The sequence below is a fragment of the Papilio machaon genome, chromosome 7 (assembly GCF_912999745.1).
Source record: "Papilio machaon chromosome 7, ilPapMach1.1, whole genome shotgun sequence".
NCBI lineage: Eukaryota > Metazoa > Arthropoda > Insecta > Lepidoptera > Papilionidae > Papilio > Papilio machaon.
In genome coordinates this window covers 756,694-781,577 of record NC_059992.1, presented here as the reverse complement: position 1 = coordinate 781,577, position 24,884 = coordinate 756,694, and the positions used below count along the sequence as shown (strand labels likewise).

The following is a 24,884-nucleotide window of genomic DNA, read 5'->3' as shown; positions in this document are numbered from 1 at the left end:
ACGAGACAAATTATAGCTAATAATGTCTTTTGTGATTGTTATTATAGTTGAAATGGATACAATAAACGACAATTTCGTTGAATGTTATAAAATTAATGTTTATTTTATTATTTTTAGATCTACATAGCTTATTACATAGACATTCGACTTAGATTCTTATTAAGGTAATAATAAAGTTGTAAATTGTTATTGTTTTGTTATGATTTTATCTTACTAATATTATAAATGCGAATGTTTGGATGGCTGTTAGAAAGTATCTCCAAAATGCATCAACGTATCTCGATGAAATTTGGCATAAATGTAGATTATTGTGTGTGAGAACACAGGCTACTTATTAAGTTTTTTTTTAATTCCGAGCGGACGGAATCGCGGGTGACAGTTAATATTAATAACACTAGCCTCTTGAGCTAATAACAAAGGTACAGCGGTAAATAAAAACAACACAAAGCTAGTAAATAATAAAATTGCTGCAATTTTATAGGTGTAATATCCAAGGTCGATAACAGATATTTTTACAAATACAATTTCCTGCATTTCAAGCATTGCATTGTAGTTATAGTGCTTCAGATTGTCCGATACATTGTGGCCCGCATTTCGCTACATTGACACATAGATCTGATACAATCGGATTAAATAGAAACTTGGTTAGGTAATAAGGTTAGACTGATATATAAATGAAGATTATAATCTACTATCTTTTACTTACTAGCTGTGGCCCGCGACTCCGTCCGCGCGGAATTAAAAAAAACTTAATAAGTAGCCTATGTGTTCCAATCTATGTTCCGTTCAGTCGTTCCGTTCAGTTGTTCCGGAGATATCTTCAAACAAACATCCATCGATCCATCCATCTATACATTCGCATTTGTACTATTAGAAAGATATTTACGAAATATAAATAGGTTTGAAATCACATGTCAATTCCAATTTTTCTGATTTAAACTAAAACGTACACTTTACTAGTTGTTGATAACTAAATAATAGAGACAACAATTAATAATAGGATTTGTGAGCTTGTATTAACCTTGGCCGATGATGTGCAAGCGAAATTGCAGGCCTAAAATAATCTACTGATTTTCCTAAAAATATACGAGTAGCTTTATTTTGAGGGCATCCGACAGGTCCGAAACTAGTCGGTGCCGTCACCGGACAGTCATATGTGAGTTAAGCCGTTCTTAATTAATTTATATGTATCACGAAAATTTAAACAATTTAATAGATATTTCTTTGTAAATTTAAATTCAAAATTATTTTTAACAGATATATCCATAACTGACTTTGACTTACTTAACTATAATACGTAAGAATAACATGACTTACTTAATTATAACATGTATAAATCAAAGATTTCAATCACCTTCAACATGCTGTGTAAATTCCAGAACAAACACTCCATTCGAAGTTATAGTAAGTGGATGGCACTGCTAACATTTCGCTACGCTTTTACGAATATAAATCATATGCCCATTATTTTACAGTTCATTTTCATCAAAAGAAAAGTTTAGCAATGAATTTAAATGTCATTCAGAACTCAGTCAATAAGAAAATTTCTTAGTGTGGGTTTTCACGGTACACACCTGTACAGAAATGATAATGTTTTAATGTTCACTTTAAATTCAGAAATAATTGAATGTTTCATTTTCAAATTAAAAACAATAAATTAATTGGCACTTTTTAAGTATAACATTAGCAAGTTCATTCGTCGTAAGAATGAAGTGCCATCGCGAGTCGTAATTGTGGCCGCGAGCCGAAGCCGGGAACAATTCGCCACTCGACGCCACGCATCCGTGAGTGCTACTCGATTCGTACAGTAGAATAAAGCTTGAAAATAGAATCAAATTTTTAATAAATTCTCTCTTCAAAATATTATGTACCTTACTACAAGAATTTTATTAATACATAGAAATGTTACATACACAAGAGCAGATGAATTGTAGATTCATTTTGTTTATAATACATGGAATTATCGTATTTTTGTTTTATTGTCTGATTATTTTGTATGATTCTTCTTTTATTAAGACTGTCAGATTTCTGTGTCTTGATCAACAAAGTAATAACTGACGACGAAAGATCGATCGATCTAGAGCATAAAAATCTCGTGAGCAGACTCTGCGTGTGTGAAATAAAGACAGGGCGATGATGGTCTGTATTGACATTGAGTACTTTAATATTTTTGGTAGTTTAAGAATAAAGAGGTTTTATGTTATCCTACGTACTACTATAGATAATACTGGTAGCACTCAAAAGCAGTTTGGTTTAAAAAGAAAAAAATTAAGGTGTAATTTAATGAATAAATCTTAAAAAAATAATAATTAACAGATAAAATTTAAATTACATTGTTTATGTATCCTAGACTGAATTTTTAAATTAACTTATATTTATTTAATTATTATAAAAATCCTTAAAAATAATAAATCATTTTAAAACTCGTTTAACAGAATAAAATGGTAAAATAAATGCACTATTAAAATCTCTCAGTCAGACGGAAGTACTTAACTGAAAATCGCTGTACATTGAATTTCATGCGAAACTCACAATTCCAGTCATCTTTTAACAATGCCCAATCGAAATATTTTTCATGTATTGTGAAATAAACATGTGTTCAAATATTTTTAAAACTACATTATTATATGTAGTTTAAAAATATTGTTTCAATTTAAATTACTGGTAATCGTAATTTTAAATAATTATCTAAAAGCGACACAACTTTAAAGTTAATAAGTTCTGATTAATACATTTTAATATTATTTTATACCACAAATTCAATCGACTCATCATGTTCATTTACTTTCTAACACAATTACTCTTGTCCAAAACATCAAGTTCCATTTAAACAAGAGACGATCGTAACATAAAGGCATTAAATAATCGATGACAAAATCTAAATAGGAAAAGTTTGAGGACGTCGCGTCGCGTCGCCTCGATTTTGACGTTTGGCGCCAAACCAAATTCAACCTTCTCGTTAAATTTGATCGAGCAACTTGTAACGAGTTACTGGTTTCTTCATAACTAAAATGTTATAAACAATATTACTTACAAAGTAACGCAAAAGTAATTTTAACTACTAAACATTTGAAATGTGATCTCATATGTAATGTAATTTATTTTTGTGTAAATTTCTAGTCGGCCATATTCGTTTCAGCGTGGACACGAGTTTTTTATTCATTATATGTTTTCCATAAAAAAATATACTGGAATTAAAAACTAATTCTATGCAATGCTTAAAGCAATTCTACGGAGATAACAAGACTATGTTGTTGGTTTTACAATTACATTTCGATGACTAACTGAATTAATTGAAAAAAAAAATTCAGTATTGAAAAATCATACCATAAGCATGTTAAGTACATAATAAAAGCAATATACTGTTAACAAATACTAACTTTTAAGTACATAAATATACGCAAAACTCAATTCTAGGCTACTGAAGGTAACGCATTACATTGTAACAACACGTATCTTCCATTTGGTTACAATAAATGTATACAAATAGGAGGAATCACATTATGAACTCCCTTTTACTCTAATTGTATCGAAAAGGAGAGTAAACGTTCAATAATGTGGTCTTGGAATTTTTACCTAAGATATATTACGTTCGAAAGTTCATATCTGTGAACGTAGAAATATCTTTTTTATTTATTTTGGTTTAAATAGAACATTACTCAGTCATCAGATATACTAGGGTATACTAGTGGTGTCCCGCAACTTTGTTAGCACAGAATTTAAAAAAGTAGTATAATATTCCGGTGTGTATTAGCTTTTTTCCCGTCAAAGTCCCGTCAAAATAGGTCCAAGAGTTCCGGAGATTACCCGGAACAAAAACGATCTTGCAGATAGTCATACAGACAGACAAACACAGAGATAGAAAGTTTTTACCAATTTGTTTTTTGTTTTTTTTTCGATGTTACATATAGACACTCCAATTATATTAATATGTATGTATATACATCTCATTAAAGTCATACCAGGCCACATAACATACAAATGAAATCAAGACTATGATAAATAATGGCTCTCGGCTTACATCTCTCTCAAAGTAGATTTTACGTTTGTTAGAAAGCTTTGTCTCCTTAAGTCGTCTACATCCGTCCTGATCCCGCGGCCCTTTTTAACTCACGTAAAAATTTTCAAGTGTCTTTCACTAGCTTTTACTGCGAGTTACCAGTTTTTATGCGACTAACTTTACATTGTTACCCTCACGATGCAAAAGATACGGACTTTATAAGTCTTTAGATCTTTTTAAGCATTGCCAGAAGTTGTTTCTAAATAACTTTGTCTTTGAAAAGGTACAAAAAAAAATTCAACCTTTTTTTCTCTTGTCGTATTTTATTTCGCTATAATTTTCTTTAAAAAATACTTAAACATTAATTAATACAATTTTCTTTACTACTTCTTCAAAAATATCAGTGTAAAATAGTTGTTATACTGACTTTCTGAAGTACGCGAGATTTCTTGCTCTACATTTTTAATAATGGAGATAAAACGCAACATTAATACAGAAACAAACAAGCAACAGTAAAAGGCAACCACAACGTTGCGAAGTGTTTTCACTTCGCGGCGAAAAAGCCCACTGAAAGTTAAAGCGCGGTAGGCATCACACAATTGCGGATGTATACTCTACACATAAAAGCGTTTAACTCTTATAACGCTTAATAATAACAACTTATAAATGTTATATAAACTTTTCCTTTATGACATTTTCAAATTAAAAGATGGTCAGTGACTAATAAACAATAGATGGCGCTAATTATTTGTAAATTAATTATATTATTTAAAACATAAGAGCATATTTATAATAGTAGCTAATTTATAAAAACAAGATTTTTGTAATTGATATTTGTAATACTGGCCACTGACAATCCACCAACTCATTAAAAGAGAGAATTAAAAAAAGAACAACTTTGGATTTAGGCGCGAAAAAGTGCAACAAGTGACACGAACAATGTAACGAGTTGATTGTGCTCTTGTATTTTATTTTGAACTAGCTGTTGCCCGCGACTCCGTCCGCGTGAAATAAAAAAAAAACATAATAAGTAGACTATGTATTCTACCAAACTGTGTTCTACATTTGTGCCAAATTTCATCAAGATCCGTCGAACCGTTCCAGAGATACCTTCTAACAAACATCCATCTATACTTAACAATGTTAAGAAGAAAATAGTGTTTAACAACGAAATAAAGAAAATTTTATACTGATAGTATTAGTTTACATTTATACAATAGGGAAATACTTAATCTTACATTTCTAAAAAAATGAATAGTAGAAAAAACCAGTATACACTATATCAATTACATTTTTAGGTGTTAAGCGGTTAATTTTAATTTCAATGGAATAAAATAAACAACAATATATTTAACATCATAGCTTAAAGGAATTTTAACAATACAATGCAAAGTTTTCCTTTAAATTAACGACTTTAATCCAAAACCTTTTCTACAAAAATATGAGAAAAACTTGGACAATTATTGTCTTGTTACTGCAAATATATTGTCGACCTTAAAAAGTTTCACGGCAGAAAGAAAAGCAAGGGCGTCTGTGTAAGAATTCAAACTGGATTTTGCTATTTTAATGATGTTCCGTCGCAACGCCTTGATAAAAGAAGGGACCGACGACGGTCAGAATAAGAAAACTATTTGACGGCTTGAGGATCTTGAAGTCCTGTTCTCAAGGGACTATTTTTTTTAGAAATATTAATCAGAACCTTACTAACATTGGGTTATGGAATTCTGTGCAAAAAAGAAAGTGCCACATTATTATGTTATTATTTTTTAGTATGAACTTAAGGTATAAGTAAGATAATGTACAAAATGTCAATAGACGAATTTATATGTATTCATTCACATTTTACCTCTACAACAATCATTACGGAGATAAACTTGGCATATTAAATCAATTATTATTTTTATTTTATTTGAAATAAATTAATTTGGACTCCACCTAAAAAATTGAGTTCTTTAACACAATTCTAATCCATTTTTGTTTCTTAAATACAATTTAAAATATTTATCTTCAGTGCTATACACAAATGTGTTATAAAAAAATAATACCATTAAAAACATTGTCAGAGTTCCAATTCGTTTATACGAGAAAGGCCTTTGTGATTAATTACACGGTCTTTTTCGCTGTAATTACGTCCTTTGTAACTTGACCCGGCCAACAGTGCACTTTAAACATTGTACAAGTCAGCTGGTAAATGCCTCAAATACTGCGATGCAACGACGCTTTTCAAAAAAAAAAATATGACGTAAACATATTAGTGTTCAGTTGGATTTTTTCTTCGCCGCGACAAATACTATGAAATTATCTTTATAACTGAGTAGAAATTCAACCTGTTCAACTAATCGTGGGTTTTTGAGACCAATATCTCCTTTAAAAAAACATTGTTGTCTGTGTTTTGTGAAATGGAACGATAGGCATGACTATGTTTTATACTTTTTAGTCTCAGAAATCCACGGAAAATAAAAATTTATATTTCTTCACATAAACTTGAATGGATTGCTTAAAAAAACGTTTCAAATTACAAGTACTTCAAAATAATAATCAGATATAAATAACTGATTTAATTACATTATAAAAGTTTATTAGAAGCTTAAGAATAAAAATATTAATGTAACTATAAAAACGCGTCCTCGGCGGCATTAATAGCACGCCTTTGTCTTCTCCCTCCGCTCTAGTCTTGTCAAAAGACAAAGGAAAGGTAATAGACTTCGTTTGCTAATGTTCCGAGTACCGAGTTAATCAACTTCAATTGATGCAGAAGCGATAATGACTTAAAGCGAATCTAAATCTAATCGATATACGACACCGTAAGCCTCTTCAACAAAAGTTCCAATCCCACTTTTATCACTTCACCAAGTCTCACAAAAAGTCGGCTTCGTACCGTAAGCCATCACAACTCGGTAACTCGTGTAATAAAACGAGAGAAGGCCTGCTATCTGAAAATCGAGGAATTATAAAATGGAATTCCATTTGAGTTTTAATTCAGATGGGAATAAAATTCTACCTACCACTATCCTGCCATCTCGGCTTACATCCGACTGGAAGAAATATGTACCATGATTGAAATTTTTCTTAATCTCCTTAGTCTACAGATAAACGGTATTTAATGTTGGATTCAAAGTTATTATAAAATCAATTACAAAGTCTCGGAAATTACACTCGCGGTAAACTATATTAGAATGATTTTAAGAAACGTGCAAAGGAGTATTCAAATTTTATTTTTACCCTTACAATCCGCAATAAAACTCTTACTCAATTCGTGCTCACATAAATATACCAACAAAAGGGTCCCAAAGGTTGTGCTGGATGCATCAATAGCATTCGAGTCTCAATAAATCCTTTAAACAAATGTGCGGTGACAGATCAATAAACAGCGCCCCGCCAATGGCTCTCTGTTGGAAAATAAATAAGACGCGGGAAAGGCCGCTGTCAGAGATAGGTGAGACGCCGCGCGGTAACGCTTTCATACCCTTCATACTTTATAATACTTTATCCTGAATGCCCACCCAACATATATACGACTACATCCATAATGTTAACAAAATATTTACAGTAATATAAAATCCTAATTCAAGCTTAGTTTAGTTTCTTATTTCTAATCACATTGTCTTGATGCTGTTGATTTGCAGTGCTATGCATGTTTAGAGTGTACATAATTTGGAATAGAAATGAAGTACAGACTATCAACTAATAAAAAAAGCATTTGCAGCAATTAATAAAGATAAAAAAGATTAGCCTAGATACTCTATTAAAATTCAATCCAATACCCAAACGACAATGATTCATCTTTATCATTATCAGCCAATAATATAGGCTAAGCCAAGGATGAGTAAAAAAGTTAAACATCCTTATGCAGCTTACCAAGCGTTTCTAAAATTGAATTTATTTTATCGAATTTCTCCCATCAATAAATATATTATTTAAAAATAAAACAATATGTTATTTATGGTTTTTAATACCGAAATACGTTGGCTTAATAGATGTGTAATGCTTAGAAGAGTACGTTATTAAAATTTAAATTGACCCATTAATTTAAAAAGTACACCCCTGGTCTAAACTATGCTGAGTATTCCAGTAGAGTTTGATTATTGTTATTTCTGACAAGTTGAAGCAATACTTTTACACCTGTGTTTTTGTGTTGCAAATGAACCATATCTGTTACATTAGTAACACAAATTAAAAAGTAATTTTCTATAGTAATGTCGCACACGTCTCTGACTTCGCATTCGATATAACAAAGTTTTTGTCGGCGGTCGCAGATACATTAAAATCATTCGACAGTTGTGATCTACGAGTGTTTGAAGCGGTGGCCGTTTATCAGAACGAAAGCGAGCTCACCGAGTGCGCAGTTATAGCTCGCTTAATGGCCGAACTTTTGTATGTCTAGCCCTGTTCAAATTTGCCGATTTTCGCTACGGATAACCCTTGTATATTTATCGTTCTCCGCTATTGTTTGATTCGTCTTCGTTCCAATATTTGAACATGTTTCAAAATGTTTTGGAAATCAGTAAACCAATCTTTTTTTTCGTCTTGTTTGCTAACTCTATGACTCTTAATAATTACTTTAAATTATCCTTTGTATTAGAAACTTACAAATCGTCTTTACCATAGATGTCATATAATAAAATTGATTAATCGAATGTTAAGTATAAGTAATCCATTACTTCTTTATCAAACATAAAAATAGTTCTGTATTTCAAATGTACGAAATCTTCCCAAAAAACAGTGAAGTACTATTGATTTAGTCGATATTTTTAGCTCTTCGAACTACCTCAGTCAATAGCTACTTGACATTGGATAATGGGATTCTCGAAATGGCCTAACATCTATCACTTAAGTTAAATGAAAAGTTCTTCACTTTCATTTTATTCTTATTGAATTGTCTCACTGATCAAAGGCTCTATAATATTAGAGATCTTTTAAGAGCTGAAAGTCACAACTCACCAACTAATTATATTAATTTACACTCAAAGCCATGTTACTAACTTTAGAAAATTATAAATGCGAAAGTTAAGATGGATGTTCGTTAGACGGACAGAGTCGCGGGCGACAGCTAGTCACGTAATAAAATTTAAAGTAAAGAAAGACTTTATAAAACACATGTATTCAATAAATAAGACAAACTATTATATCTAAATTAATACTTTATATTTATATTATACTTATATCTAAATATTTTAGTAAATATCACATCGTTTAATATTTCCTTAAAACATTTAAAAGATTAAATCACACTCTAAACTAATTTCCCCGAAAACGAAATGCACATAAACTATAAAAATAGAGTAGCATGTCTAAACGGAATGCTAACATATTAACCGCAGCAGAGATTTTCAGTCGGAATCCAAGCATTAAACAGGCTTTCCAAATACATTAAATCAACGCTTTTCAAAACCACCTTTTAAATTGCAACTGACCGTATCAAATGAATGTTTATTGCCATCAATATAAATGTGAATCATCAACATCATCTTACCTTAACAGATGTGATAAAATCACAGGTTAGTTAAGATGAATAATGTACTTCTTTTGTTTTCAATATTCAGACCCATTTCTTTTGTTTTACGTACGGTTAAAATAGACCGTGTATGATAGCCCTTCTTTCTTAAAAGGAAAACGCGTTTGAAAGTAATTCTGCAAGTTTTGGTCTTGGATTCATATATTTAATAATATACCAATTAAGTAATTGAAAATTTACCAAAAAGAAGAAAAATAAATAGGGTTTTCTTAAAACCCTATTTAGTTTAGTTAGGGAGTCTTAAAAGCTCCAGAGGATTATTGATTCCACAGCTCAAGTACTTGAAAGGTTGCGTTGGACATTATTATAATGTTTCATGTTACTCTAATATATTCGACTATTAACAACACAGAACGATAAATATATTACTCCAAAAAATTCAGTTAAACAAGTGTTTTAACCCTTTGACCACAGGCAATTAATATTATAGAGGTCAATGCGGTTATAAAAGAGTATGGGCACTTGTTATTTGTTTATCAAGATTGCATTTCGGAAGCCTACGCATAATCTTATTTCAATAATCATGATTTCTGGTAATGTCTAATATCAGCGTGTGTTTTATCACACTTTGAATTTTATTTATGCTAAAATGTAATTGAAACATGGTCCTAAGAGTATAAAGTCGTCAAAATGATCTGTATAAAAATACAATAAACAAAATTGAATTATTAAATTATCTTGAAACTTATTCGTTTTATATATTACCAGTATTTTAATGAGACACAGGTGGTTATTATAATAATTAGATACAGGATCTGTCAATAAACAATTTTAATTTATTTTTTACTAACTCTTATCGCAAATTTTTAACCCTCAGCCAGTCTCCACAACAGAAGTTTATTATTAGATAAAATTTTGTAGAAAGCAATAACCCGGATATTTTAGGACGATGAGACAACGGAAATTCATCGCGTCATTAAATATTTCTACAATAAACGTCGCCTGTCATTTTCAATTAGCCACCTTGAAAGTTAAATACGATGACGTCACTTAATTAAGAGACGCTGTCACTTTGTTAATTATTTGATCGATACATTTGATTCTTATCAAATCAAATTTAAGACAATTAAACAAAAGAAATAAAAAGTATTGAAGAAAATGGTACAATTGTTTTAAACAATTCTAGCTTAAAAACGACACTATTAAATTTTCCATTGCTAAGTAATGTATCACCATATTACATGTCAATGAATTTATACGTCGCAACTGCAAATCGAATAGAAAACCGCTGTCGTTCAAAAAAATATATGAGAGAATTTGAATTTTTCATCAAACGTTTAGGCGTTTAGTAATAAATTGAAAGGGTTATGATTGATGGCGCGTGCCTCGGACATTGATGTTACGTTCGGAATAAAATTCATATCTGTATCGGAGAACTATTGTCTGCAGACCTCGTGTAAAAGCTTTCACGCTAACCTACGCTAATGGAATGATCACATATAGACATGTTTGTTCCACTACATCTTTTAAACCTTAAAAAAACAATATTATTCTGAACAAATATTGCCAAAGTCCTTTGGAATTCCGTTTTTATTTTATTAATTTAAAAAAGTCAATAAGCTCCACTTACTCTACCATTATGTCCTATCCTATTAATATAAATCGAATGACATAACATCTACCATTCTGTAATTCCGTTTTGCATCGTAATTGCAGAGAAAAACATGTCTGAAATTGTCCTATTTAGTAAAACCTTTTTAAAAGAAACTCGTCGTCGGATTTATCCATATAATTAAAAAGCTGGAAATTGAAAGGCGAGGGTAGACCGCGATGCGACAGGGCGACAGTAGCATCATGTCTATGTGTGTACATTACTCATTTCCTTAACGACGCCAGAGGGCGCTGCGTTACCAGATATTACGTGCTTTTTTACGGCGTCGCTCGAATGAAATTCCATTCGTAGGGGATGTGTTTTATAACCTCTTTATTCGCGAATACCATTACGGTATTAGTTGTCGTGATGGTTTCCACACATATACTTCCATACCCTACTTTATATTCGTTTATTTAGGAAAACGGCTCTTTAGTAATGACCTCAGATGTAGCAGTTAGTGTTTAATATTGATTTTGCATTTAAATTTAAATTCAATTCAATAGATGGGCAAGTCATTCGTTTTATGACAACTAGCTGCTTATTAGATAAGCTTTATATCCATAAGAAAAAAAAAGTTTTTTTATGCACATGTATATAAGGAAAAATGGTAAATAAGCGGCGAGAAAACGTGATCATCGACGCCTGTAGAAATCCTTAACAACAGAGGATTTGCAGATTCGTTGCCGGTATATTTTTACCATAAGCCATGAAAACTTTACTATGGAAGTCTTTAAGAAATCATTAGGAACCTAACAATTCTTCAAACTTTGTACAAGGATTTTTTTACAAAAAATTTAGAAGAATTTTGTTTATTTAAATGAAGGATGAAATAAGCTAAAATAATTTATTCGTTGAGTATGTTTAATTAGTTTTACGTTAAAAAAATCAAATTGTAAAATTGAAAATGTTATTTTATAGTGACAATTATGATTTTCAGTACTTGAAAACTATGTCGAAATTTCACCTAAGGTAGTCTGCGTAAAAAAACTTACAACCAGATTCAAAGTTGTCTGAAATAAAACCAAATATAGTTAATCAATAGTTGTTTTTTCTGTTTGTTCGTTCTTGAGACATCGATTAGAAAATGGATAAATTTTAACACGGTTTCCAAATTCGCTTTTAAAAGTCTGCATTTTCTGCCCTTATTATAACTGAGACTGACTGTATAGATATACGAGGCAGACAAAAGAAAAGAAGATATTTTGTGCGTATGTTAAAATATAAATATGTATAATTCAATAAATATAAAACAAAAGAAACAAAGGACAAAAGACAAAGGTGGCTAACGAGCAAGTGGCCATATTATGAATTCGCCAAAATAGTGATGTGACCGTTACTTATAGACATTTGTATTTGAAGATGCCTTGCCTTCTTTTATTCGACAGAGGCGGGGGCACAAAATGGGGATATTTTCCCTGCCCATCCCTTCCTCGTAATAAATCAGAAGTGGATAATAATAATAACAAGTTTTTTTTTTTTTATTTCAAAACACAATTATCATACAGATTATTTAGGACTAATAATAGCCACAATAGCTTCATTAAATCTGAAAATAATTATGTTGCCATTTAAGACGTCTTTTATAATTTAAATGAAATTTCTTTTCAGTGACGAACCATTCTAATTTATAGTTTTATTTACAAAAATATCTTCGTTTCTTTTACAATATTTAATGATAAAAAAATATTAATAAGATGTGTTTTAATATAATCACTCACCAACTCTTCAGCCTAATTAGTTCATTAACATGATTTCACAAAGTTGATAACCTATCCATAGTCGAAATGAAAAAGCGCAGCAAATTATAATGAATCATGAAAACTGAGAAAATTTAATAAACTATTATCTTTTTAAAAAATATTTTTAAAAACTTTACATTGCATATTAAATAGCATATAAAATTATATACCATACCTGACATGGGTGATTTGTATAAACTTAAGATGGGCTCTGATAGAAGGGGGCCGGCGGCCTCTGAAAAATAAAACACCCTTTAGAGCCGGCTCTTTCAAGTCACTATAAACAATCTTTGTCATGAAAGTCAGCCACCATCTTGATATATATGATTTTATTACATTTTTAACTATACCTCTTTGATTGCATGCTGCCTTTTATTTTATATATTTTTATGGACTTTTATTTTAATCTTTATAGTTTCGTTGCTTTTAATTTTTCAGTTTTTTAGATTCAAATTAAATTTGAGAAATTATTATTTTCATAACGATTATTCTACTTCGAATTTGTAAATAAAAAAATTAATTGTTCAAGCTTAAGTATTTCATAAAATAAAGTATGGAGGAGTTTATTTTTCTACATCAAATTATTCAACTCTTCTTTAACTCTTTGATACACTACTATATTTTATTTATTATATAAAATATTATATTTTCTCTAATAATATATTAATAGCACTCCCCATAGACATAACTGTGGGCGAGTTCAACACAAAGAACATTTTATGTGAAATTATTTCCGCCACTTCGAGAGTAATTTCACATTTAAGTTTCCTAACTCGATCGCAAACGAACTCCCGACGTTTCTACAAGAATAATGTGAATCGCGTAAATGCAAGGGAACGCATTAAGGCACTGGGAAAAGATTATCCTGAAAATGTAGCTTTTCTAATGGAATTCATTTTCAATTTAGTTTTCTTTACTTCATAATGTTTTAAATTGAAGGTTACATACAACATGTGATATTTATAAATTAATTGACTCACTAAAATTTAAAGACTTGTTTTTAAAAGCATATTAAAGTAAACACTGTGGGCCTTAACATTAAAAACTTAGACAGTGTTCCAAATACATTTTAACTTAAACCTTTAATACCGTAAAGGTAACCGTCTTTATACCGTAAATCGGCAAAAACATTTTTTAAGCTCGGTGAGAAAAATGTCACTATAAATTATTACCAGTAATAAACTACAAAAAAAACTGGGTCAATTTGGTATCCGATACATCTGAGACATGTCAACTTCTAAGACTAAATTAATTTGAACTGACACAATTCATCCTGAAGCGTAAAAATGTGGTTTGACCATGGCACTTGATTTATTATCTGTGTTGACACTACAAACGTTTTTAAATTATTTTTAGTCTGTTACATCGTAGTCTTATTTCTGTCACATTCCCGGAATCGCGGGACAATAATATTTTGAGTGCAATTATGTATCAGAAAATAACACGACATTCAAGACTTTTCATATTGAAGATTTAAAAGTAAATTTTTCGTCAAAATAAAAAGTATCCATTTATTAGTTACGATGCTATTTCAAGTTTTTAAACTAAAAATATAAAACCTAAATTAAGAAAATATCGTGAAATTAGTTGCTTATTTGAATTTGTGTAATTTAAATTTAATAGTTGATTTTTGTAACATTAAAATTTTTATCGATTCTCTGTCATACGTGACATAGCAGACGTCGTACTACGATGTTTGCCGCCAAAGGGTTGTTAAAGGTCACAAGTCAAACTGTATTCACGGTATTTTGTTATGCAATATTTTCATTCTAAACAAAACTGCGCAATTAACTTCACATAGAGCAATTAATTAAAGTCAGTGTTTATTCAAAGATAATTTTTATGCTCTATAATTATGTCGCGCCCACATAATTTGTCAACACTGGGCGACATTTGTCCACTGCGGAGGCAAAATTTTCTTTTAATATTACATCTGAGAAATAATAGTTTCCCATTTGCGGCGTGACTCATAATAGTCGCACCTGGAAAATAATTTCAAAGCTCATATATAGAAGCTGATTTAAAGCATAACCTTACACGTATAATGATGGAAGTAATTACTAATGCAGAATGCGGTGAACTTTTTATTTCATCACATTTTTTTTTTAGTTTTCTTATTGGATTTTCATGTTTGTTATTGTTATGCTTTTTAAGTGTTATTTTACTTGATTTTTTTTATGTTAATGTTTTAAATAAAATGTTGGCTGCCGTCAAAATACGTCATCAAAAGTGTCGAATATAGCCCTTATCACGCTTCACAGTCCCTGCCTGTTTGTATGGAGCTTCTCTACAATATGTAGAGGATTAACGTCTCATTGTGTGTTTGTGTGGACATTGTGTTTGTTTCTTTAAATTGAATTAATTCTTGTATTCCTTTTGTTTATTATCAATAGTTTTTTTATTTAATTTTATCCGGTTTATATTATTTTTTTGTTGGCTGACTTTCACGGCAAGGCAAGGATATAGCAAACTCACCTCCGCATATCAAAGACATCGCTGATGATTTTACAAAAACTCGGTCTCAAATTTACTAGATCTAGATCTCTAACTCTAACTAGCGCGTCTAATATTTTTAATGCACTTTAAAGCTTCCCTACGATACTTTTTAAACTCTATTTTAGAGGCGAGAAGGCAATGGAATATTAAACTTTGTACTGCGATAATGTTATCGTAATTCTATATAACGATACGATCTACTATTATTATTATTAATTACAATAGAAAAAATGGCACTAACAAGACACGCTTTTACGACCGATTTAATTAAATCGATGCGATGTCAGTTTCACAATACACTGATGAGAAAATTAATACATCAAAATTTGAACTAAATACACCGAGGGATCGGAGGACGCGGCGTGTTATCATAAGCGAGAGGTCATAGTGGCGTGTTGTTTACGCGATGTAGCCGCGCTGCCGGCGGTGGGGTGCGTGGCGCGGCCGTCGGGGGCACGACTGGCGTTCGCCGCTCGCTGCTCGCCGGCCGGCGCGCCACACGGCCGCCGCGACCGCCGCGTCGTCTCACGCATGCGCACACCCGCGGCGCCTGCGCGGCACACCCGCGCACGTGTCACGGACGCGCGCCACTTATCAAAACTTCGTATCGTAGTTAACAAGTTGCTTTATTAGTTTTGTTTAACTTGGAATTGTTGTCACGGTGTTGTAAACGCCTAATGCGTTAGACTGCGAGTTTGGCGTCACACCTCCGGATGTATTTACAAATGGCTTTTAGGTTAGGGGGAACTTATCTAGCTGACCGAGGTTTGTTCTGCGGTGTTACGGGAACTTTCTGGAAGGTTTGGAAATTTGATTCATGAAATTTTAGGTTATAGGGACGGTGTACCTTATTAGTAAACCTTTCACACAGAGTTTTAAAATAAATTTTTGGGAATTCTGATAATTTGGAAATAACTAAAGCTTGATAACTAAATTCCAAAAAAAAAACCTTATGTGTATAAGGATTGTATTAAGACGAGGATAAAGCAATGGAAGAAATCCAACCTTAAAGCAAATATTTGTAAACAGCTTTTATAAACTGTTTGGGTTACAAATCTGTGGTTGTCATTGATAGATGACGACGCTATTATTAGCGTTCGGAAATTACTTACATTTTTCAAGTTTTTGTTTTTCTTTATCTTTCTGCAGTCTTGTAACTAGTGTTAAATTTGATAAGCGTAAAGTGAACACGAATAAAAACATAATAAATAATAAAGTCGCGAGTTGAAATTTAACTATTTTTTTAAGAATCAAACCTTCCAAAATCAATTTAACAAAGAAAAACACTTTTAATAAGAAAACAGTTTTCCGATATCGACACGCTTTAGTTAAAAATAACTCAATAAGCAATGGCCGAAGCGTAGGAGGCTTGAGTCGTGCAGCCAATCAAATCAAGGGCAGTCACTACAGCTGTAATTGCGCCCCTAATCTCAATTGCGCGCTATACTATGTATACATGTATGTTTGTAGATGAGAATTGAATATGGTTACAATAGTTATAATTTCCTTTAATGCAAACATGTACGCATGTAATATACAAACTCCGTACGTTTTCTGTAATTTACATCTTTGTGAAAATATAGTTAAATTAAATTTTAAAATGTAAAAAAATTACCATATTATAAATTTACCATATTTTTTTTGCTATTACAGAGAGGAATTCTTACGCGACCCGCCACCCATCACGATACATTTCCCGAAATTTCGAAAAGTAGTTTGCAGAGGTCCGTTTGGCCACGCCAAATGGAGGTCCGTGATCTCAGCCTACCCCTCTGGGTCATAGGGGTGAGTTTTGTACAGAGAGAAATGTTGGCGAATTTTTCTGTGTACGAACTTCTATGAAATTGTATTGCATAAGTCGCTTATCGTTGGTTTCCGAGATAAAAATCTCTGCATAAATCATATCGTCATCCCTGTCATTATTTTTGACAAAACAGAGATAACAATATGTTTCAAACTTAGATTTTAATCTCAGAAACCCACGGTTAACGACTAAAATCGTTGCCTTGTGTACGAAGGGCTTTTTACAAGAATTTACATTTAACATTTATAGACAAGTCGATGTCACCATTCTCAAATACTTTGCAAAGATTTAGCAGGAGCCTGAATTCTTAACTTAATTATCTGACTTCTAAACTGACCTCTTCAATCAATGTTGGATGTGCTAACTTTCGCCCCGGGTCAGAAAACTCGATTCAAACAAACTTAACGAAGAGTTTAAACGATTCCACTGATTAGTTGCACGAAATAGACGACTTTGTCGAACTGCGTTAGGTCAATTCCATCTCTATTTCGATTTTATTCACTCTTGTAAGGTACTAAATTCCTTAAAGTACTGATACATGATTCAATATTAATATTATGACTATAGTATAAACAAATATAGTGATCGGACAATTTTAATTTGCTTTGTACCGAGGAATCGCGTGACCAACGTTGTAGAGTGAGATGTCATTCGATTTATACTCTTCCCCGGAGTGTCATTTTGATATAGTCAATTATGTATTACTTAATGAAACGGTTATCTCTATATCTATATATATAAAAGAAAGTCGTGTTAGTTACACTATTTATAACTCAAGAACGGCTGAATCGATTTGACTGAAAATTGGTGGGCAAGTAGCTTAGAACCAGGAAAAGGACATAGGATAATTTTTACCCCGTTTTCTATTTTTTATTCCGCGCGGACGGAGTCGCGGGTAAAAGCTAGTTATAAATATTTACAACAATCGAACCATTTTTGGACAAATAATACGCGAATAAATTCACTATAAAAAATATCAGCCTTGAAATTACGTTAAATTCCAGTGTATTTTATTAACATTTACAACTACAATTTAGGATGAAAAACTATAAAATAAAAAGTATAAACAATATGTCTACTTTCAAGGGTAAAGTTTTAGTAGAGTGAAATTCATTACTGGCGTCACTATCTCCGTGTACAGTGCACTTAAGCTTAATCAGGATGTATAGGCGTGCTGAGGGAAGTACGTTTGGATTATGTGCTAATCTCATTTCAGCGAGCGACTGTACAGTTCCGCTCTAAATGTTAGACATGTTTGTATTGGACCACAGGTATATTATTTGTATTTACTAGTCTTTAAGTATATAGGCCACAGGGAAATGTCTTCAATCGATGAATGTCGGAATCCTACTAATATTATAAATGTCAAAGTTTGTGTTTGTGAAAGTTGAAAAAGAAATATTATAAATGTGAAAAAGGCCTAATTTTAGTCGTCATTTTCTTTATGGAAAGGATGGGAAGGGGAGGTGGATTTGATGGAGGAGCAGATGAATAGGAAGATGAAATATTCTCTTTTTGTGCGTCTCCTCCTTGGTCGATTGAGGGAAGGCAACGCATTTGCAATTGCGAATGTCTATGGGCAGCTGTCGCTTCGCCATTTCGGCGAATTCATGTGGCCGCTTGCTCGTTTGCCACCTTGTAATGTATATGTATGTATATTAAAAAAATGTTTAGATTATGGATGGATGTTTTTTTATATGTGTCTCTGGAACGTCTTACTGATCTTTATTAAATTTGGCATGGTTGTAGTACAGAGTCTAGAAGAACATATAAGCTACTAATTAAGTTTTTTTTAAATACCATGCGAGCGGTGTCTCGGGCGACAGCTAGTGTTTAATAACTATGATAACGTGATAAGCTCTAAAACTGTCTTTCTAGATACATAGAATTCAGACATGTCATTTTATCGAAATACACGCAATTCCTTAAAAATATCTATTGTTAATATAAAATGAGAGCGAATAACTTGTGAAAACTGGGGAAAAGCAGAATATTCACAGAAAAGCTACAAACTCGCATAGTTTTAAACTTTGAAAGAAGATTTCATTTCGTTAACGTGGAATTCTCAAATGATAAACTTTAATTGGATTCAAAAAGTAGATTTCAATTAAAGTTTATCGTAAGAAAGTTTTTCATTTAACAATTTCATTAATTTATAACTACAGTTCATATAAAAGTTTCATAATAACTCGTTACGGCTACAAATTAAAAAAACAAACACTTTAAAACTCACAGGTTGTTACCCTACCTTATCTATAAAGTTATCTTACAAGATAAGGTAAGAAAAGGATGGGCAGAGAAAATACTCTCACTTTTGAATAAAAGAACATATCATCAAGTTCGATGAGTGTTGGTGGCTCAGAGGTTAATCACATGACTTGTAGTCTGCAGGTCCTGGGTTCAAATCCCGCCACGTACCAATGTATTTTTCGATTTATATATTTACATTTATCCGAATTTCTTACGGTGAAGGAAAAAATTGTGATTCAATCTGCACATATCCGAGAAGAAATTCAAAGATATGTGTAAGTCGTCAGCCAACCTGCACTGGGCCAGCGTGTTTGACTATGGCCTAGTCACCGCTAACTTAGGTTAGCCTTCGAGTGCCTCAGTGGGGACGTAAAGTGAGCTGATGATGATCATCATCAAGTTTCTTAGTAACATATTCTTGGACGTATAATATTCTATATAAAAAGTGACGTATTTTTACATACGAAAGAGATTCATTTATCTCTATTCACGTGAAGCTGTCGGCATCAATTTATCTTGTTAGTGAACGTTTCCACTAGCCCTTTGGAAACAAGTTTGAGAATAGACGCAGCAAATTGTGATTATAGCGTTGGATATAGGCCAGAAACATTGCCGATATCTCTTTCACGACATAAACTTTGAATGTCAATGCTCTAATAGAATTTTCACCTACGATATATTACACATTCGTATAATAAAGTTGATATTGGTGTAAAATATTTATATTAAAATACACTTTAGATAATATTCAATTTACATATTCAAACACAATTATTTAAATACCGCAATAAGTGTCGTTAATTTGTCACTAAGTTCCACTTAATCATTCTGAGTCCGACAGTATATGTATAAGAGACATGAATTGCTTATACTTAGTACTGTCGATTGCTGTCAAAATCTGTAGATGTAATTATTTCAGATTAAAACCAGTTCCAATCTCGGGTTAAGTACAGGATAATCCTTTCAGTCATCACTTCTATTTTAAGTATTTTGACTCCTTTCTGAATATTTAATTTAAAAAAAAATCCTATGTAGACGTGAAACAAAAAGGTTATAATGTAGCGAAAAAGATCTCCTTATAAAATATATTTGTTAAATTTATGTGCTTGCGTTGTGATTCCTCGTCGATTGCTTTAAAATATTCTTTGTTAGTGTAAAGAATCATATCTGTCATTAACGATGATGGACTTGGTAAAAAAATTGCAGGTAAAAATATCTTATAAAAAGTGAACAAAAGAAAGCGAATATCGAGGTATCGATCGATTCCTGCTGAAATTTTCATTTCAGTAATGCTCCAGTTTTGTTGTCAGGCGATGACGTCATTTGTCTGCTTAGATGGAATGCACAGCCGTGTGAGCAATCATTTTCGTTCAGTTGAGCAGAAAACTTGACGAGTACTTTTTTTAAACGATATTTTTTTTCGTACAAAACTGACACCGGCCTTTGAACCGGCCTATTCAGTTGTTAACACATTAGCAACTTTTTATAAACGTCCTTCACAATGTTATTCTGTTCGCTTTAGAGTTCAAAATGGCTTGTTAAAGGAAATGTGACTATCCATTTGATACCACTGAAAAAAGCGTCATGTAATTTTCTCTATGTGCAATTTATGTACAACTTATTTGTATGACTTGATTGATATATATAAAAATGTGAGTAAGAAATGCTTGCAAAATTTAATTAAATAAATCAATTTTACAAAACATCGAAGGTGTCGAACTGACGAATACGCGGACTATACTTAGTATATAATAAGATCGGAAGAGAAAGTATATAAAATGGGTCACGTTTTGAACCGTCACGTGACTGCTTTGAAAATGAATATAAACTCATGATTCATTCATGACTCAGCATTATTTATCCTCTGTCCTTTACCTCATCGTTTCTTGTTGCATTAAAGGTTCTAAAAATAACTGGTTCATTTGTTTCATACTTTATTAATCAATGGATTACATACATATATTCGACTGTTAAGTAAACAGTGGTAGATCCCGCAACAACAATATTTTTTGGGTGCATGAATTGGCTGTGTCGACCGGTGTAATACCACGACCACACAGAAGACAGGCGTCAAGTGAAAGTATTTCCGCGTTTCGTCTGATGAGTGTGGTACCGGAAGCCTTATTTTAGTCCTCTTTCCCTTTCCACCCTTTTCTTATTAGGAAAGGATGGGAAAGGGAAGTGGATTTGGTGGAAGAGGGGACGCATAGGTAAGAGAAATATCCTCTTTCTGAACGTCCCCTTCTCTGTTGATTAAAGGTAAGCAACGCATCTTCTGCATTTGCGGATGTCTATGGGCAACGGTCGTCGCGCTATTGCGGCGAATCCAGGTGGCCGTTTGCTCGTTTGCCACCTTATGATATAAAAAAATGTTCCAATTAAGTCCAAAAATAATAAACCTATCTTAAAAAAATGTTGTACTTGTGTGTAATTTGGTTCAACTTGAAAAGAAGTTATATTTAATCTAAATATTCGACTTAAATGTTTTTCAATTTTATTTATATTACCATTACGTTTTAAAGTTTTGGTCAACCGCTGTTTATAGTGAAGAATCGAATACCATAAAGACAACCGCTCGCTTGTTGCTTGTTTTGAATCATTACTCAATCGTATCACTTGTACAACATTATTACTCCGTGTACAAACAAATGGTTGTAACTCCGAGCCACATACCAAAACAATTCGACCGTAACTGGAAACAAGCTAAAATAAAAAAATAAAAAACACCTCGGGGGCGACAAATTTTTCACTTGCCACCAAAACTCGGTTTGCGTGCGACTGTAAATAAAGAGCGCGAGCATAGCGCCTCAAAAAAGTTGTAAAAAGCATACCTAATGTTTTTGCTATCCTTACATGAATGAGCGAAGTTGTTGTAGATGTAAGGTGTAAATAGAACAGATTTAATGTTAGCTTTTAAGTATTCTAGGTAATAATTTACGAAAAAGAAACTGAGTAACACTAGTTCAGTAGGTTCAGAATTTTATATGTGAAGCAAGACATGTTTTTATCTTTTTTCTTTTAATAAAAATTGTCCTAATCTTGGTACCATTTTTATTATTTATTTCACGGTGAATCAATACAACAATCGCAAATAAATAAGTAATATTTGCTTACTTCAAAAAACGAAGTTCAGTGATAATATTGTTATTTTTTTTCCTGAATAATTATTATAAAATGTTATAAATATTAATTGAAAAATATATCAGAATTACAAACATATCATTAATCTGTAGATGTTTCATGTTATTTCACTAGCGATAGTAATTTAAAGCACAGTTTTAATTAAACCACTCGATTGGTTTTTCCGATTACCGCGTAACGGTTCGCGCTCCAATGCCTCGACGAATTAAAGTAATTGACCGCTGTTAAAACCCAAAATAGAATATACAAACATTACGCTTAAGCTAAATTGCCAGGTAAGCTTTACGTATAATATGCAGCAGTTTGAAACATCAATGCTTTTTGTACTGTCGTAGAATTAGGTAAAGTGAAAACGACCCTTTAGTTGATATTTTGATTTAAAATTTACTAACTGCCAGTGTTAAAATTACTTAGACAAAAATATTATATTAATAAAAAAAAAAACAGAGTAACTAAAAGTTTTTGTACACGTGACGTGACGTTTGACAATGTTTTCTTGTTCTCTCGCAAACAATTGGTATTTCAATATCTTAATATTTATATTTTGCTACAAAAAATTGATTATAGGACTTTAGTAATAATTTTTTTTTATTGTAAGAAGATTTATTGAATTGTTTATAACAATTCTATGTACTATTTCTACAATTTTTTTTTTTCGCTATTACTTGCATATTTTTCATTAATTTAATAATTACGTAAATAATAACAATTACGTGTTAAATAAATAAAGATGATAACAATAGAGTTGAAAATGGTAAAAGTCGTTTGCACTAATTGCCATCAGTGAGTTTTGCAGCAGTGCGTTTAGCAGACGTTCCGCCTTTTACCCACAAGAGACAGCTTGATTTAGTGCCGCTGTTATGGGGTATGGAACGTTGTAGTTCATATTCTTATGTAATACATAATAAAGGAAATAATTACGCTACATTAGAAAGGATGCTTTTAAGTAAGTAGTGAATTAGAGAGCGCTGTTAATATTGTTTACATTAATGTAGACTTACAATAATAATAATAATTTTACTAATATTATAAATGCGAATGTTTGGATGGATGGATGGATGTTTGTTTGAAGGTATCTCCAGAACGGCTCAACGGATCTCGATGAAATTTGGCATAGATGTAGATCATGGATCATGGAAGAACACATAGGCTACTTATTATGTTTTTTTTTTAATTCTGCGAGGACGGAGTTGCGGGCGACAGCTAGTTAAACATAAAGGGCAACTATACTAAAACATAGTTACGTTTCTTATGTAAATGTAAACTAAACAACTCTGAGTACAGTTAAAAGACAATTTATTTATTAAATTTTTATTTTTAAACTCCATTAGCTTTTTACTTAATTTAATGGACCTTTGTTCTTTCGTCTAAAGTTCCTGGGGAGTTACTAAGGGAGTTACTAAATTAATATTAAAGCTGTACAGCAATTATACAATTAATAAAATTGGAGCGTCTGTCTGTGATGTCTAATATTCAATTTTTTTGTCTGTCTGCTCGTTCGCAAATCCTCGTCTGTTCTGCGTGATCTTCGAAATGGCTGGACCGATTTTGACGGGAGTTTCACTGGCCGGTAGCTTATTTATGCAGAAATAGTCAGCGAACGCTAGTAGTGAATTAATACGTTCGATTATTAAAGAAGCTTTAACGAAATATTTTGTTTAATATTCTGCAATAACTTTTGCACATTTATTATTGTCTCTGTTGTTTTCGATAAGGATAAAAGAGATGACATATTTACTTATTTCTCGGCAGTGGAAACCCACTCTAAATGTATTCTTTTGTAAATTCCAGCAGGAATGATGTAAATAAAATCTCACTAATCTCCGGATGAATTTATTTTTAAATTTTTAAATGGAAATATTTTCAAAAAACTCTCTCAAAAAGTTTCGCTGAAGTTTTTAATTCATATAATGCGGCAAGCTTCCATATTTAGCATTGCAATGGAGTAACGTGTGACGTCGCACGCTACCGAATGAGCTATGGTTTTTATTGTCCCCGTCGGCTATTCTTACACCGACCTGTGCATAAATGCGCTTTCATTTACTTTAGTGCTAAAATATTTTATTTTTCTATTTTATTTATAATCTAGAATATAGTTTATTTATTATTTGTTTAATATTAATATGTTTTTCATTGATTTTCTAATTATAAATTAATATAATAAATAATCTAAACATTTTAAAATTATTTAGTCATGCTTCATGAATTTAAAGTTAAAATTTACAAAAGCTTAGTAGTTTTACATAAACAAGGATAGTGAAATTAAGACAGTGTTTGATGAAATAAACATTTATTAAAAATTTAGAGTACGTTATACAATTTCATGGATCTTAATTAAAACATTA

At 31.8% G+C, this 24,884-nt stretch overlaps 1 protein-coding gene across 1 annotated transcript in view; it reads right to left on the bottom strand.

The window, feature by feature from the left end:
• LOC106715963 (CUGBP Elav-like family member 4) overlaps positions 1 to 15,389 on the bottom strand; it is a 423,044-nt gene extending 407,655 nt beyond the window's left edge. The window contains exons 1-2 of the mRNA XM_045678517.1: positions 15,324 to 15,389; positions 13,024 to 13,083 (exon numbers count right to left, since the gene is read on the bottom strand). Of these exons, the coding sequence (XP_045534473.1) occupies positions 13,024 to 13,083; positions 15,324 to 15,342 (79 nt within the window). The 5' untranslated portion in view covers positions 15,343 to 15,389. The remainder of the gene's footprint in view (positions 1 to 13,023; positions 13,084 to 15,323) is intronic.
• Positions 15,390 to 24,884: the final 9,495 nt, after the last annotated feature.